The sequence below is a fragment of the Macrotis lagotis genome, chromosome 7 (genome assembly GCF_037893015.1).
Source record: "Macrotis lagotis isolate mMagLag1 chromosome 7, bilby.v1.9.chrom.fasta, whole genome shotgun sequence".
Taxonomy (NCBI): domain Eukaryota; kingdom Metazoa; phylum Chordata; class Mammalia; order Peramelemorphia; family Peramelidae; genus Macrotis; species Macrotis lagotis.
The window spans coordinates 70,649,042-70,661,793 of NC_133664.1; the positions used below are offsets into that span (position 1 = coordinate 70,649,042).

The 12,752-nt window shown below is 34.4% G+C and overlaps 1 protein-coding gene across 2 annotated transcripts in view; it reads right to left on the bottom strand.

Annotated features, from left to right (window-relative positions):
* The window catches only part of ARHGAP12 (Rho GTPase activating protein 12), a 131,407-nt gene that overhangs the window by 37,266 nt on the left and 81,389 nt on the right, over positions 1 to 12,752 (bottom strand). For both annotated transcript variants that reach the window (XM_074193106.1, XM_074193105.1), the window contains exons 4-6: positions 8,204 to 8,341; positions 6,507 to 6,587; positions 1,689 to 1,811 (exon numbers count right to left, since the gene is read on the bottom strand). In XM_074193106.1, coding sequence (XP_074049207.1) covers positions 1,689 to 1,811; positions 6,507 to 6,587; positions 8,204 to 8,341 — 342 coding nt within the window. The remainder of the gene's footprint in view (positions 1 to 1,688; positions 1,812 to 6,506; positions 6,588 to 8,203; positions 8,342 to 12,752) is intronic.

Below are 12,752 nucleotides of genomic sequence, written 5' to 3' on the forward strand. Positions count from 1 at the left end.
TTTAAAAATAAATGTTAAAATTGTTTTCACATGCAACTAGGGAAAAATAAAATATTAGATAATTTTCTAAAAGATCATTTAGTCTTTCTATCATACCATATTCAGGTGCCATAAGCTTCTTGCACAGAATGTTAAAAAAAGTTTTAACTGGTTCCTCAAAATTAAGTGGAATTGGGGCGCCTAGGTGGCACAGTGGATAAAGCACCGGCCCTGGAGTCAGGAGTACCTGGGTTCAAATCTGGTCTCAGACACTTAATGATTACCTAGCTGTGTGGCCTTGGGCAAGCCACTTAACCCCATTTGCCTTGAAAAAACCTAAAAAAAAAATTAAGTGGAATTATCTGATAAAAATACACTGATTTTGGAGAAATCTTAGCCTAGAGGCTGAAATGTATCAACAATCTCAAAAATCCCAGAATCTTGCAATTTTGAGATGTACTCTCTCAATTCAGTAGCATATCAAGGAAAATATCAAAGACATTTCTATGATGCTTCATTATTTTGCATTATTGAGCTATCTTATAATTAAATTATGTCACTAAATGAGTTCTATATGCCAAAAAACTTTAATCAATCAATTATCAAGTATCAATTAAGCACTTAGCTTGCGCTCAGAGCCATAGTAAGCACTGTGAATAAAAGTGAAATAATCCTTGCCCTTAGGGAGCTTACATTCTAATAAGTATATGTACACACACACACACACACACACACACACACACAAACACACAATACATGTAAGTACAGACAGAATATATAAAAATGAATACAAGAAATATGAATTTTTCAGTCACCTAGAAAACTAGCAAAGAACCAGCTTCTTGATATCAGTGCAAACAAAGAAGACTAATGGAGGAATAAATGCTTAACAAGTCATCTAAAAATGACAATGGATTTTCAGATAGTCCAGTATTCAAGTATGAATATGTATATATGTGATAGTTTGAAAATTCCTAATGATCCTTCCAAATAATAAAAACTTGACTCAGAATAAGGGAGAAATTTTTCCAAATATTCTAACCTAATCTCTGACTCAAAGTCTCTTCATGCTCCCCATCCAATGCCAGAGATTGAAAGCATCAGATCTTAGAATGATGAAAAGAACTTTTCCTATCACTTCAAATTTATTGTTGTGCATTCCCCCCACCCACCCTCACCCCTGCTGTGGTCCAACTTTTTCTGGAGTGAAAACAGCCAAATATATTGTTTAAAATGATTCACTATGGACTTGCAGATTAAAAAGTAGTGTTGCTATTTTTCTAACTAGACATGAACAATGTCAGCAAAGGAAATCATCAGTTAATTTGGTTTAATATCAGAAAGATAATAATACACTGAAAGAAATAAATCTACTCCAAAGCAACTTGTTAACACTTTAAATAAAAATAAAATATATTAAAGTAGCAATCACCACTAAAAGATGAGAATTTATTCATGAACATCAATTAACTAGTTTTGTTTCTCATCATGTAAATGAAAATTAAAAGTTAGTCCAAAAAGAAAACGGGGTTTAACAAAAGTCATAGTGGATTTTTAATCTTTGATAGCTTTAAATGAACAATGAATATTACAAAGTAAATAACTGACTTCATGGAACAGGCACTACATGAAATATTTACAAGTCCATTTATATTACCATGCACAAAGAACTTGATAAAATTCTCACCAGTTCCTTCAAACGTTCCTACCTTGTCATTGGTGTCTAATACAATCGCGCTGTGCCTCCACTTTGTTAATACTATTGGTTCCTGTAGTCTCCTGTCCAAGCTCCTACTTTTAATTATTTCTCTTTGTTGCTGTGAAGCATTATACTGAAGAAAACAAAATATTCATTATAAATAACATAAATACAAATAGTACTTTGACAAAATGAAAAACAGATGAGGTCACATATAGTGTTCCCAGAAGGTAATTTTTTATTAGACAATCACAAATTAGGGTAAATTACCTAACTGTTCTGAATCTTAATTTCTACAAATGTAAAAGGATGAGGCTCAATTAGATGATCTAAAATCCTAGGACAGGCTTTTATTTTCTAGCTTAGCTTTGAAAAACATACATACAAAGATATAATCAATAACCTTGCATACCCAAACACAAGGTGGCTTGTCTCTTTGAAGTAGCAAACAGGAGGCTGTCTCATGGGCAATGGCAGTGCTTGGCACAGCCAGGAATCTACCCAAGACTGATGCCAGACTTCCAGTTCCACCCCACCATTCACCAAAATGGGCACCCAATCAATCCAGACCCAAGTAGAGGAGCTGGGCTTCCCCAGGCTAACTGAAGCTGGTCAACAGCAAGAATTAAAAGGAGACTTGCCTTGACTTCCCTTGGGAAGAAGCATCCCTATTATTCACTAAACAAGACAATAGAAAAGGACACATTTCCACATATGCAAAGTATGGACTATAGTCTATGTTTTCCAAAAAAATTTTTTTAAAGAAAATCATTTGTTAAAAAAAAAAAAGTTTCACAATGACATGTTTGATTGTTTTATGGAATTTCTAGGACAAAGTTTCCCTTTACTTTAATAGAACTATTAGTGTTGTAAATAGAAATACAGAAAAGGCTCAAAGTATTTTGAGAATAAACAAAGATTAACACTGAATTCTATTTACAAGGTTTCACTGAAATACAAATTCTCTATGTCAAAAGAAACCACGTGACTAAAGAACTAATGGAGCTAACCATAATTTAATTATACTAATATTTTAAATTTCTCATAACCAACTGAAAATTGTGACTTTTTAAACATTTATGATGATATCTAGCATTTCTACAGTACTTTAAGATTTACAAAGTCCTTTTCAAATATTATCTCATTTTATCCACACAACAATCCTTAAGTAGTAGGTGTAATTATTAATTTCATTTTACAGATAAGAAAACTAAGACCAGTCAGATTTGTCCAGGGTTACCCAGATAGTGTCAGAAACTAGATTTGATCTCTGTTCTTCCTGACTCCATGACCAGCCCTACTAAGCAGTTTTACAACTAAAAAAACTTCATGATTTTTTTTTCCCTCCCTGGCACCTCTCAATTCAATTTTACCATAGCCAACTGAAAAAAAAAAAAAAAACATCAAGAGATGTATAATTTGAAAAAAAGTTGAAATTTTACACTTGTAAAAAAAGTTTAATTAAACATTTGACATCTCCCAGTATTCTACCCTCTCCCCAAAACCTTCTCACATAACAATAGTATTTTTTAAAGATTAAAAAAGAAAAATATCAGCTTAACTGATGATACATCAAAAAGTGAAGAAAAATGTATAATGTGCAATATTTGTAGACCTCCCACAAATGTAAACAATGAAGCCTTCTTCTCTAAATTCATGTAGCTATTACAACAAGCCCAGGCCCTCATCACATTATCTCAACTGTACCCTATCAGTTATCTGCCTGCTTCCAGTCTCTTCCTTCTTTAACTTAAGCTCAATTTCATCACTGAATTGATATTCTTAAAGCACGGATCTTAACATTTAATTCCTCTGCTTAAAAAGCTTCAGTCAGTGGCTCTGAAATGCATCTAAGATAAAATCAAACAAACCCCTCTATTTGGTATTTAAAACACTTCCAATCTGTCTCCAATTACTTTTAAAATAAATTCACAAAAATTCCCTTAATACACTATTTTCAAGTCAAATTGGCTTATTTGTTGTTCTCCATTCATGCTATTCCATTTTCTCACTCCATGCCACCCTTTCATCTACTACAAAATTTCTTTGTATAAAAGTATATTTTGCATTTTTATCTATGAACATATTGTTTCCCCAGCAGACTATAAGTTCTTTGAGGACAAATTCACTGTTTTTCTTTGAAAGGTATCCCCCCTACCCCACCCCTCAGCATCTTGTTAACAAACAATAGGAATTTAATATTTGCACCTGGGTGCTATACAAATAAAATTACTAAGAGGATACTTTATAGATAAAATTACTAAGGGGAGACTTTACAGAACTTGAAGAAATAAAATTCATTTGGAAAAAATAAAAGATTCAAAATATCAAGGGAAATGATGAAAAGAAGTAGTATATTATAAACTAGCAGTCATCAAAACCATCTGGTATTAGTTAAAAAAAACAGAAAGATGGATCAATGGAAAAAACCAAACAGGGAGAATGGAAACAAAATGAACTCAAGAATACAATGTTTGATAAAATGGAAAATAGAGAAATTATCTTGGAAAAAAATTCCATATTTGATCAAAACTTCTGGGGGAAAAACTGAAAGTAGTCTGACAAAATTAGGTCCAGATCAACATCTTATACCAGATTTCACAATAAATTCTAAATGAGTATGCAAATCTTATTATTAAAGATCATATTTATGAAAAATCAAAAGAAAAGCAGATCATATATATCTTTATCATAGCTGGATAGAGATGCTCTTAATTAAGAGATAAAGTAATATCAAAAGATAAAATAGAAAACCAAAATTAATGCACTTACGATGAAAAGGTAGAATGAAGGGGGAAAAATCTTTGTGGAATATTTCTCTAATAAGGGTTTGGTATGCAAGAATATAAAAACCACACACACACACACACACAGACACACACACACACACAGACACACACACACACACAGACACACACACACACACACACACACACACACACACACACACACACACAAACACATATGACCAACAATAATTCCCCAATACTTAAGAAATCAAAGGATAAAAAGAGTTATCAAAAATAAGAATTGTACTTAGAAGAAAGAGGGAGAGAGACCTTGCATTCCAAGCCAGGCACCCTCCTGATTCTGTTAGGGGGGAAAAATAGTGAACTATTTCCAGAGAGACCTTGCATTTTTTATTAGTCACCTATTTGATGATAAAACTATTCAAACTGGGAGAACGTAGACTGAGAAAAGCCTTGAATTCCAACAAAGCTCATGAGATTCCTCTTGTCTGATGATAAGTAGACTGTTACTTCAATAAGATAGTTATAATCCTGAAGGCTATTCTCACCATCTAGATGATGAAGTAATATTTTATGAAAACCTTTCATTCTTTTCTTTGTTGCTGGGGTAGATTTTCATAAGTAGAATGTAACTCTGACCAATGAGTTGACAGAGAGGGACGACAGAAAGGAGGGGATCATGTTAGGCTATATAATCTTGCTTGACTGCCAATTCGGGGCAGCTTCTTGATCTTCACTACCTTTGTGGGACTTGGAGTGTGCCCTTTTCTTAGAAAAGCCAAAATAAACTTTCTTTTTCGTTCAAAAAAAACCCTAAGAATTGTAAAGAATCCACAACATGAAAGAATGCTCCAAATCATTATAAGAGAAATGTAAATCACTACAACTCTGAATAAACTCAAATTGGAAAAGCTAACAAAAAATGGCAGAAGACAATGTTGGAGAGGATGTAGAATGATAAGTACATTACAATGCTGTTGCTGGAGCTGTGAAATGGCACAACCATTTTGCAAAACAAATTTGAATTACATCAATAAAGTGAATAGAAGTTCATGTACTTGGAACCAGAGTCTCCATTACTGGGCTTATTCCCCAAGGAAGCAATCAATTGATAAGAAAAAAGTACTCGGGGCAGCTAGGTGGCGCAGTGGATAGAGCACCAGCCCTGGAGTCAGGAGGACCTGAGTTCAAATCCAGACTCAGACACTTAATAATTACCTGGCTGTGTGACCTCAGGCAAGTCACTTAACCTTACTGCCTTGCAAAAAACAAAAAAGAAAGAAAGAAAAAATACTCATATACATCATTGCAATAACAAAGAATAGGCAACAAAGTGATGTCCATATACAGGGGAAATGACACAGCAAACTGTGGTATATGATTGAAATGAAATCTTACGCTGTAAGAAATAATGTGTATGATGAATATTGAGAAGAATGGAAAGATCTTCATAAATTGATATAGAGTAAAATAAACAGTCAAAAAGTAATATATACAATAACTACAACAGTATAAATGGAAAGAATAACCCCACACCAAAAAAGTCAAAAGTGGTGGTAACAAAATTACAAAGATTAAGCATATTGAAATAAAGATATAGGAGGAAACATCCCAATCTGATCCTGCATGGAGGTGAGAAATCCACAGGTATTAAACACTGAACATGTTTTCAGACTTTTCAATGTATTGATAAGTTATACTGACTTTTTTCTTTTTTTTCTTTAAAAAAAATTTTTTTATATGAGATACTTCTCTGGGAGGGGTAGGTAAAGGAATACTTGCAAAAACTATGATGATAGTTAAAAAGACATCAAAATTTTTTCAAAAAATTTAATAACTGATGATGAAGCAAATAGAAAGTCAAATCTAATCTTTAAAGACAGTTTATATTAGATACAAAAGAGAACTAGACTTATATGTGGTGACAGCTATTTGGAAATAATTAAATATATTACATTTCAGCTGATTTTTATTCTTGAGAAAAATCATTCTCAATGAGTCTCTTAAAACGAACATAAAGAATAAGCTTTAATTTTTAAATAGTTTGAAAGGAAAATTGGTTAGAAACTTTTTTTTACCTTTGGTAATTCCCATTCTGATCTAGATCCATCTGCACTGTAGTAATATTGTCTGCCTTGATCATCAACATGCTTCAACCACTATTAAAAAACAAAAGTTATGGGGAAGGTAAAAGGATTTTAGATTTGAAAAGAGTAATCCATGATCTTGAAACCCCTTTTTTTTCCCCTAATTTTCCCCCCATTATTTGATGAAAGGATTATAATCACAAGGAAGGCAAAAATTTAACTGAGCCCTCATAATGTAAAAAAGTTATACCAAAGATTAAGTGTGCTTTTTCCTGCTTTTCCACAATAACATCCCTTCCCACACCCCACCCCCAGTTTATGAACCACGATAGCCTCTAGGAATGGACTTTCCTAGTAGTACAAATACTATAATCTCTATTACAACAAAGATATATGAACTAATGGGTGGAAGTTTTAGGGAGATAAATTTCAGCTCCCTAGGAAGAAAGCTTTATAAAAATAAGAGCTGTTCACTTATTAAACAACTAGAGTGCTTGTAGCTGGTTCTACTACCTAGGACAGGAAACAGGACAAAATAACCTTTACCCTCTTCCTACTCTAAAAATACTATCTTCTATAGGCATGTAGAAAATGAATATATGAAAATGTATTCAGACAAATAATAGGTAATTCCAAAAAATATATAGAGGTTTTTTTTGTTTTTTTAATTTTAGAGTACAAAAACTCGAAATAATTATTTAATACAATTCTACTTGACGTTTACCCTAAGGAGTAAATACTCTATCCTATGCATATCAGTCAGTGGAACTACTATAAAAACACAACAGTAGCACATCTGCAGCCATTTTAGACAATAAAGGGAAGGTAAAGGAAAAAATAAAGTGCCTATTACCACTAAAACATTTAAAACTAACTGTTAAATAAAAACTCTGCTAACTTTGACTATTAATCACTTAGCCATAGATGATACTAAAGTCTGAGACAGTGGAGTAAATTTCTCTTTCTAAATCCAAGCTACAATGAGTTTGAAATATGATCTGATTTTTTTAATAGCATGCACATAATACATTATCATTCTATGTCTATATTATATTGGTATATGAAAAATCAATTAATTATATATTTTAATATATGTAAATTAAATAGATGTAAAAATAGCTAGATATAACAGAAAATAAATGTGGACGCCATAGTAATGTACAAGACTGTTTTAGAAAGCACAACATGAGGGGCAGCTAGGTGGCGTAGTGGATAAAGCACTGGCCTTGGAGTCAGGAGTACCTGGGTTCAAATCTGGTCTCAGACACTTACATAATTACCTAGCTGTGTGGCCTTGGGCAAGCCACTTAACCCCATTTGCCTTGCAAAAAAAAAAAAAACTAAAAAAAAAAGAAAGCACAACATGTAAAATATGATTCTAAAAGAAAGGTCAGAAAAAAACAAAGACAAAGAATAGATTCTTTTGTTAAAGTGCTAAAAAGAAGGTTATTAAAAAATGTAATGCAGTACATCTTCTGAAACATTCTGGTAATATAGTAATAACAAAAATTGGGCATTGCTTAAAATCATGAATTTTTAGTTAACTTATTGAGGTTTAATATCTATTAATAATACAAATCTAGAATTATTGTCATGAATCTTTTCAGTTAATTTTACAATATTAACACTACAGCATTATTTTATACAGATTCTATCAACTCAGACTAGAAGATGAAAAAAACAAGTACCTTTTCATTAGTATAATCACTGGTATATAAAGTGTGCCCACGTTCATCCAGCTCTTCTGACCAACCCCTTGGAGGAGAGCCACACTGACTATCTGATTGGTTGTAACAAGAACTGTGGTAGTTTTCTTCCGATGAAAACTAGAAGTAGTCAGAAACATTTCATTCAGAACAAATAGAAACACTGTTTCAAAATTTAAGAGTTCAATTTACTCTGGCTTGAAAGAGATGCAAATGGAGAGGGTATTGGTCAAAGCGTCAGAGGTATTTTTAAGAGATAAACTGACAAATTTTCAAAAACCACGAATTAAAAAAATTTTAAGCAAGTATACATTTTTAATAATGTCAAGTGAGACATAGTTTTGAAACTGAAAAGTTTAAGACTGGTAAATTCAATTATATGCACATAGACATTAGTTACATGCAGTTACAAAAGCATTTTAAGTACCAGCTGATGGAAGTTTGAATACATCAAAACTTTTTAAAAAGAAAAAGACAAAAAAATTATAAGTACTCATATAATCTTTTGAAAAACACTTATTTCTTTCACTAATTTTTCATTAATCATCCTAATTTATAAGCCAAGTACATTAAAATCTGTTTCTTGGGAGAATTTTAAGATGATGTTCAGAAATTAGATGGATCACTATTTATTGGGCTTTCAATACACCAATACTTGAAACACATGAAAAATTTTAGTGTTCTATTATTTTAAAAAGTACCTGGAATTTTACCAAAAGATTTGAAATGATCACTGGAAATACCAGCAAAAGGTAAAAAGATGTCCAGTACTTTCTATCATGTTAATGTTCTCTTTTCTCTGAAAGCATCACACACTTCTCAAAGACAAGATAATCACTGTGACTGACAGAAGACCCATGGATTCAACAGACAGAGCCAACCACCCATGATGCCAGGCAGGCCGCAGAGATACATGCTCCCAAGTCTAGGGGATCAAGTTCCTTCCACAATGTCATTATTGAGGGTATCACTGAGCTTTTCTGTTCTAAAAAAATAAAATCATCTTAGCACAGCAAGGGATCATTAGCCTAAATTTTGATTCAGAAGTTTTGAGTGATCAAAAACTTTCTCTCTGGGCAGCTAGGTGGCGCAGTGGATAGAGCACTGGCCCTGGAGTCAGGAGTACCTGAGTTCAAATCTCACCTCAGACACTTAATAATTACCTAGCTGTATGGCCTTGGGCAAGCCACTTAACCCCATTGCCTTGCAAAAATCTTAAAAAAAAAAAACTTTCTTTCCTACTAATTCTAGAGAAATAGCCAATATCTAGCATACATCATTCTATTTTTTAATAGTGCTCTGGACTAAACTGAATATAGGAACCCACAAAAATTCTAACTGAATTCCCAGTCAGAACACACTGAAGAGGGAAGGCAAAAACAAAAAAAACAACAACAACAATAAATGGATGAAAAGATGGAATCTTCAGGTTTTTTTATTTTTTTAAAATTTTTGATGTCTAAAAAAACTTTTAAAATATCTCTTTAATTAGGGAGGGAGGGGTGGCATGTTGTCAAAATGCTGGGTTTAGACTATGAAAGATCTGAGTTCAGATCCTACCTCTGCCACTTACTTGCTGAGTGACTTGGTAAAGTTACTTAACATCTCTCAACTTTATTTCCTTATCTGTAAATAATAACAATATTTACCTTATGGTACAGTTGTAAGGTTCAAATATCTCAACTGTGAGATAACATATATAAAGTGCTATATAAAACTTAAAACATGCTATACATATTACTTCTTATAATAATGTAAATAACATTAACAAATGAGACCTCCAGATATCTATTATTTCTGAAAGTAAGAATTGCTAGCTTTATTTCTATGTACTAAATTATTTTACTACATTATTCATTTTATTTTCAATTTATTCAGTTCATGAAATGCAAACCTCAGTGTTCATTTAGCAGATAGCTGCACTAATACCTAATTTTTTTTTATTGGCAAGTTTCCCTAGTTCAAATCAGACTCAAATAATCAATGTATTTAAAATTGGTTGGGGATGGACTTCTGGCCAAGATGGCAGAGAGAAGACAGGCATAGCTCTAAAGTCTCCTGATCTTCCCTTATAGATAATAGAAACAAACCTCTTAACAGAAATCCAATTGACAAAATGCAGAAAGAAAAGCCAGGAGAAGAGCATCCACCTCAGGATTTGTCTTCTGAGATAGTGGGTGAGTTCTAGGGTCAGAGGGTGGACTCTGCCAGGAGCATAGGACTGGGGAGAGCCTGGGAGTACAGGATCAGCAGCAGATTGGCCTGATCAGCAGCAGGTCTAGAACCTGGTCCACTGTGGGGGCTTGGGTCAACTAGGCAGCAGAGGCATCAGTGGTGGCAATCTGGAGCTCACCTGCAGGGCTGGAGGGAGTGTTTCTGAGCAGGAGAGCTGCAGACTTTGATCCCTGGGCTCCTCTGGTCAGGAGGAACTCAGAGTCCACCATCAGCTGAAGCCTCTTCCCAGAATAAACACAATTACAGATTACCTCTGCCCAAGGCTAAAGCCAAGCAGCAGAACCAGCTCAGATGACAATGGGGAGAGTGATGACCTCACCGCAGAGTATACCCCACTACTGCTCAAAGACAAAAGTATTTAACAGCTTCAATCACACCCTCCAGGCCAAGGGAGAAGACCCCAATCAAGGTCACAGACACTACAGGGATAACAACCAGCACCCCCTACTGCTCATCAGGGGATATTACACTCATTGAGTAAAGCTTTAAGGGATCCCAACACCAAACCTCTGTGAACCAGCCCTCCCCAACTCAAGGTCTTAGGATAATGAAGAAAGGCCAGTGAAAAGGGGGATCATAGAAAAATTCATGGAAGGAAAAGACACTAACTCAGAGGGTCCTAGAAACTTTGAGGAGAATATGACCTGCTTTCCAGCACAGAAAGACTTCCTTGGAGAAATAGTTTAAAAGTCAAGTGGAAAATTTGGGAAGGACAATTAACACCTTGCAACAAGAAAACAAATCATTGGACAATACAATTGGACAAATGCTAAAAAAAGAAAATAATTCTCTCAAAACCTCAGCTGGTTAAATGGAAAACTCTTTCAAAAATATAACTGACCAATTTGAAAAGGAGTTGCAAAAAAGCTAAATGAAGAAAATTCTTCTCTAAAAAAAAAAAGAATGGAGTCTGTGGAAACTAAAGACTTCATGAGACAGCAAGAGCCTGTTAAAAAAAAAACCAAAAATTAGAAAAAATAGAAAATGTAAACTATCTCATCAACAAAACCACTGATCTCAGGAAGAGATTGAGAAGGGACAACCTGAGAATTACAGGACTTCCTGAAAACACTGAAGAGAAAAAAAAAGCCTAGACAATACTACAGGATTTAGCAAAGGAAAATTTCCCTGATATCATGGAACCAGAGGGCAAAATAGTTATTGAAAGAATACATCGATCCCCTCCAGAAAGAGATCCGAAAATGAAAACACCAAGGAATGTTATGGTCAAATTCCAGAACTATCAGATAAAAGAGAAACTCCTGCAAGCAGCCAAAAAGAAACACTTTAAATACCAAGGAGCCACAGTAAGGATTATGCAGGACCTGGCTGCATCAACATTAAGGGATCAAAGGGCCAGGAAGGAGATATTCTAAAGAGCAAGGGAGCTTGGAATGCAGCCAAGAATCCACTATCTAGCAAAGCTGAGCCTTCTCTTTCAGGGGAAAGGATGGGCATTTTACAAAATGGAAGACTTCTGACAATTCCTGAGGAAAAAAACCAGAGCTAAATAGAAAATCTGGACATCAAACACGAGGTCTGAGAGACACATAAAGAGGTAAAAGGGGGGGGTAAAGAAAAAAAAACTGCTATCCAATAAGATGAAACTGGCTTTATCCCAGCATGGGAAAAAGATTCTCATAACTCTTGAGAAGTGGAACTCTGTCAAAGAGAACATACTTAGCCAGAAGTAATGGACATTCATGACCTAGACATGAGACTGCTATCCAGTGGGATGAAACTGGCTATAACCCTACTTGGGAGAAAGACTCTAAAACTCTCAAGAATTACAACTCTATCGGATAGAATATACTTCGCTAGAAGTGATGGATATTAAGGATTTTCTATGACACAGATAGAATGATATAAAAACACTTCCTCCTTAAAAGGGGGGACAGGAAGGAGATGGGAGGAGGAAGGGGACTGAATGGGGTAAATCTCATTACATTAATAGGTACAAAAGACCTATGGTAATAGAGGGAAAGAAGGGAGGAGATGAGAAACACCTGAATCTTCCTCTCATCAGATTTGGCTTTAAAGTTAACTTACACATATACTCAGTTAACTTAAAAAACATCTTACCTTTCAAGTATTAAAAGGGGAAAAGCAGAGGGGGGGTGGAGACAGGGAGGGGGAAAAGGGGGAACTAACAGAAGCAAGGGAAGAGAAATGGGAAAAAGGGAAAGGGGAAAGAGGAGGAGGGTGGATATAGGAAGGCAAACACACATGTGGTGGTATTCAGAATAAAAATACTGGGGAATATGGATAAAGCGGGAAAATATAAACAGAGGGAGGG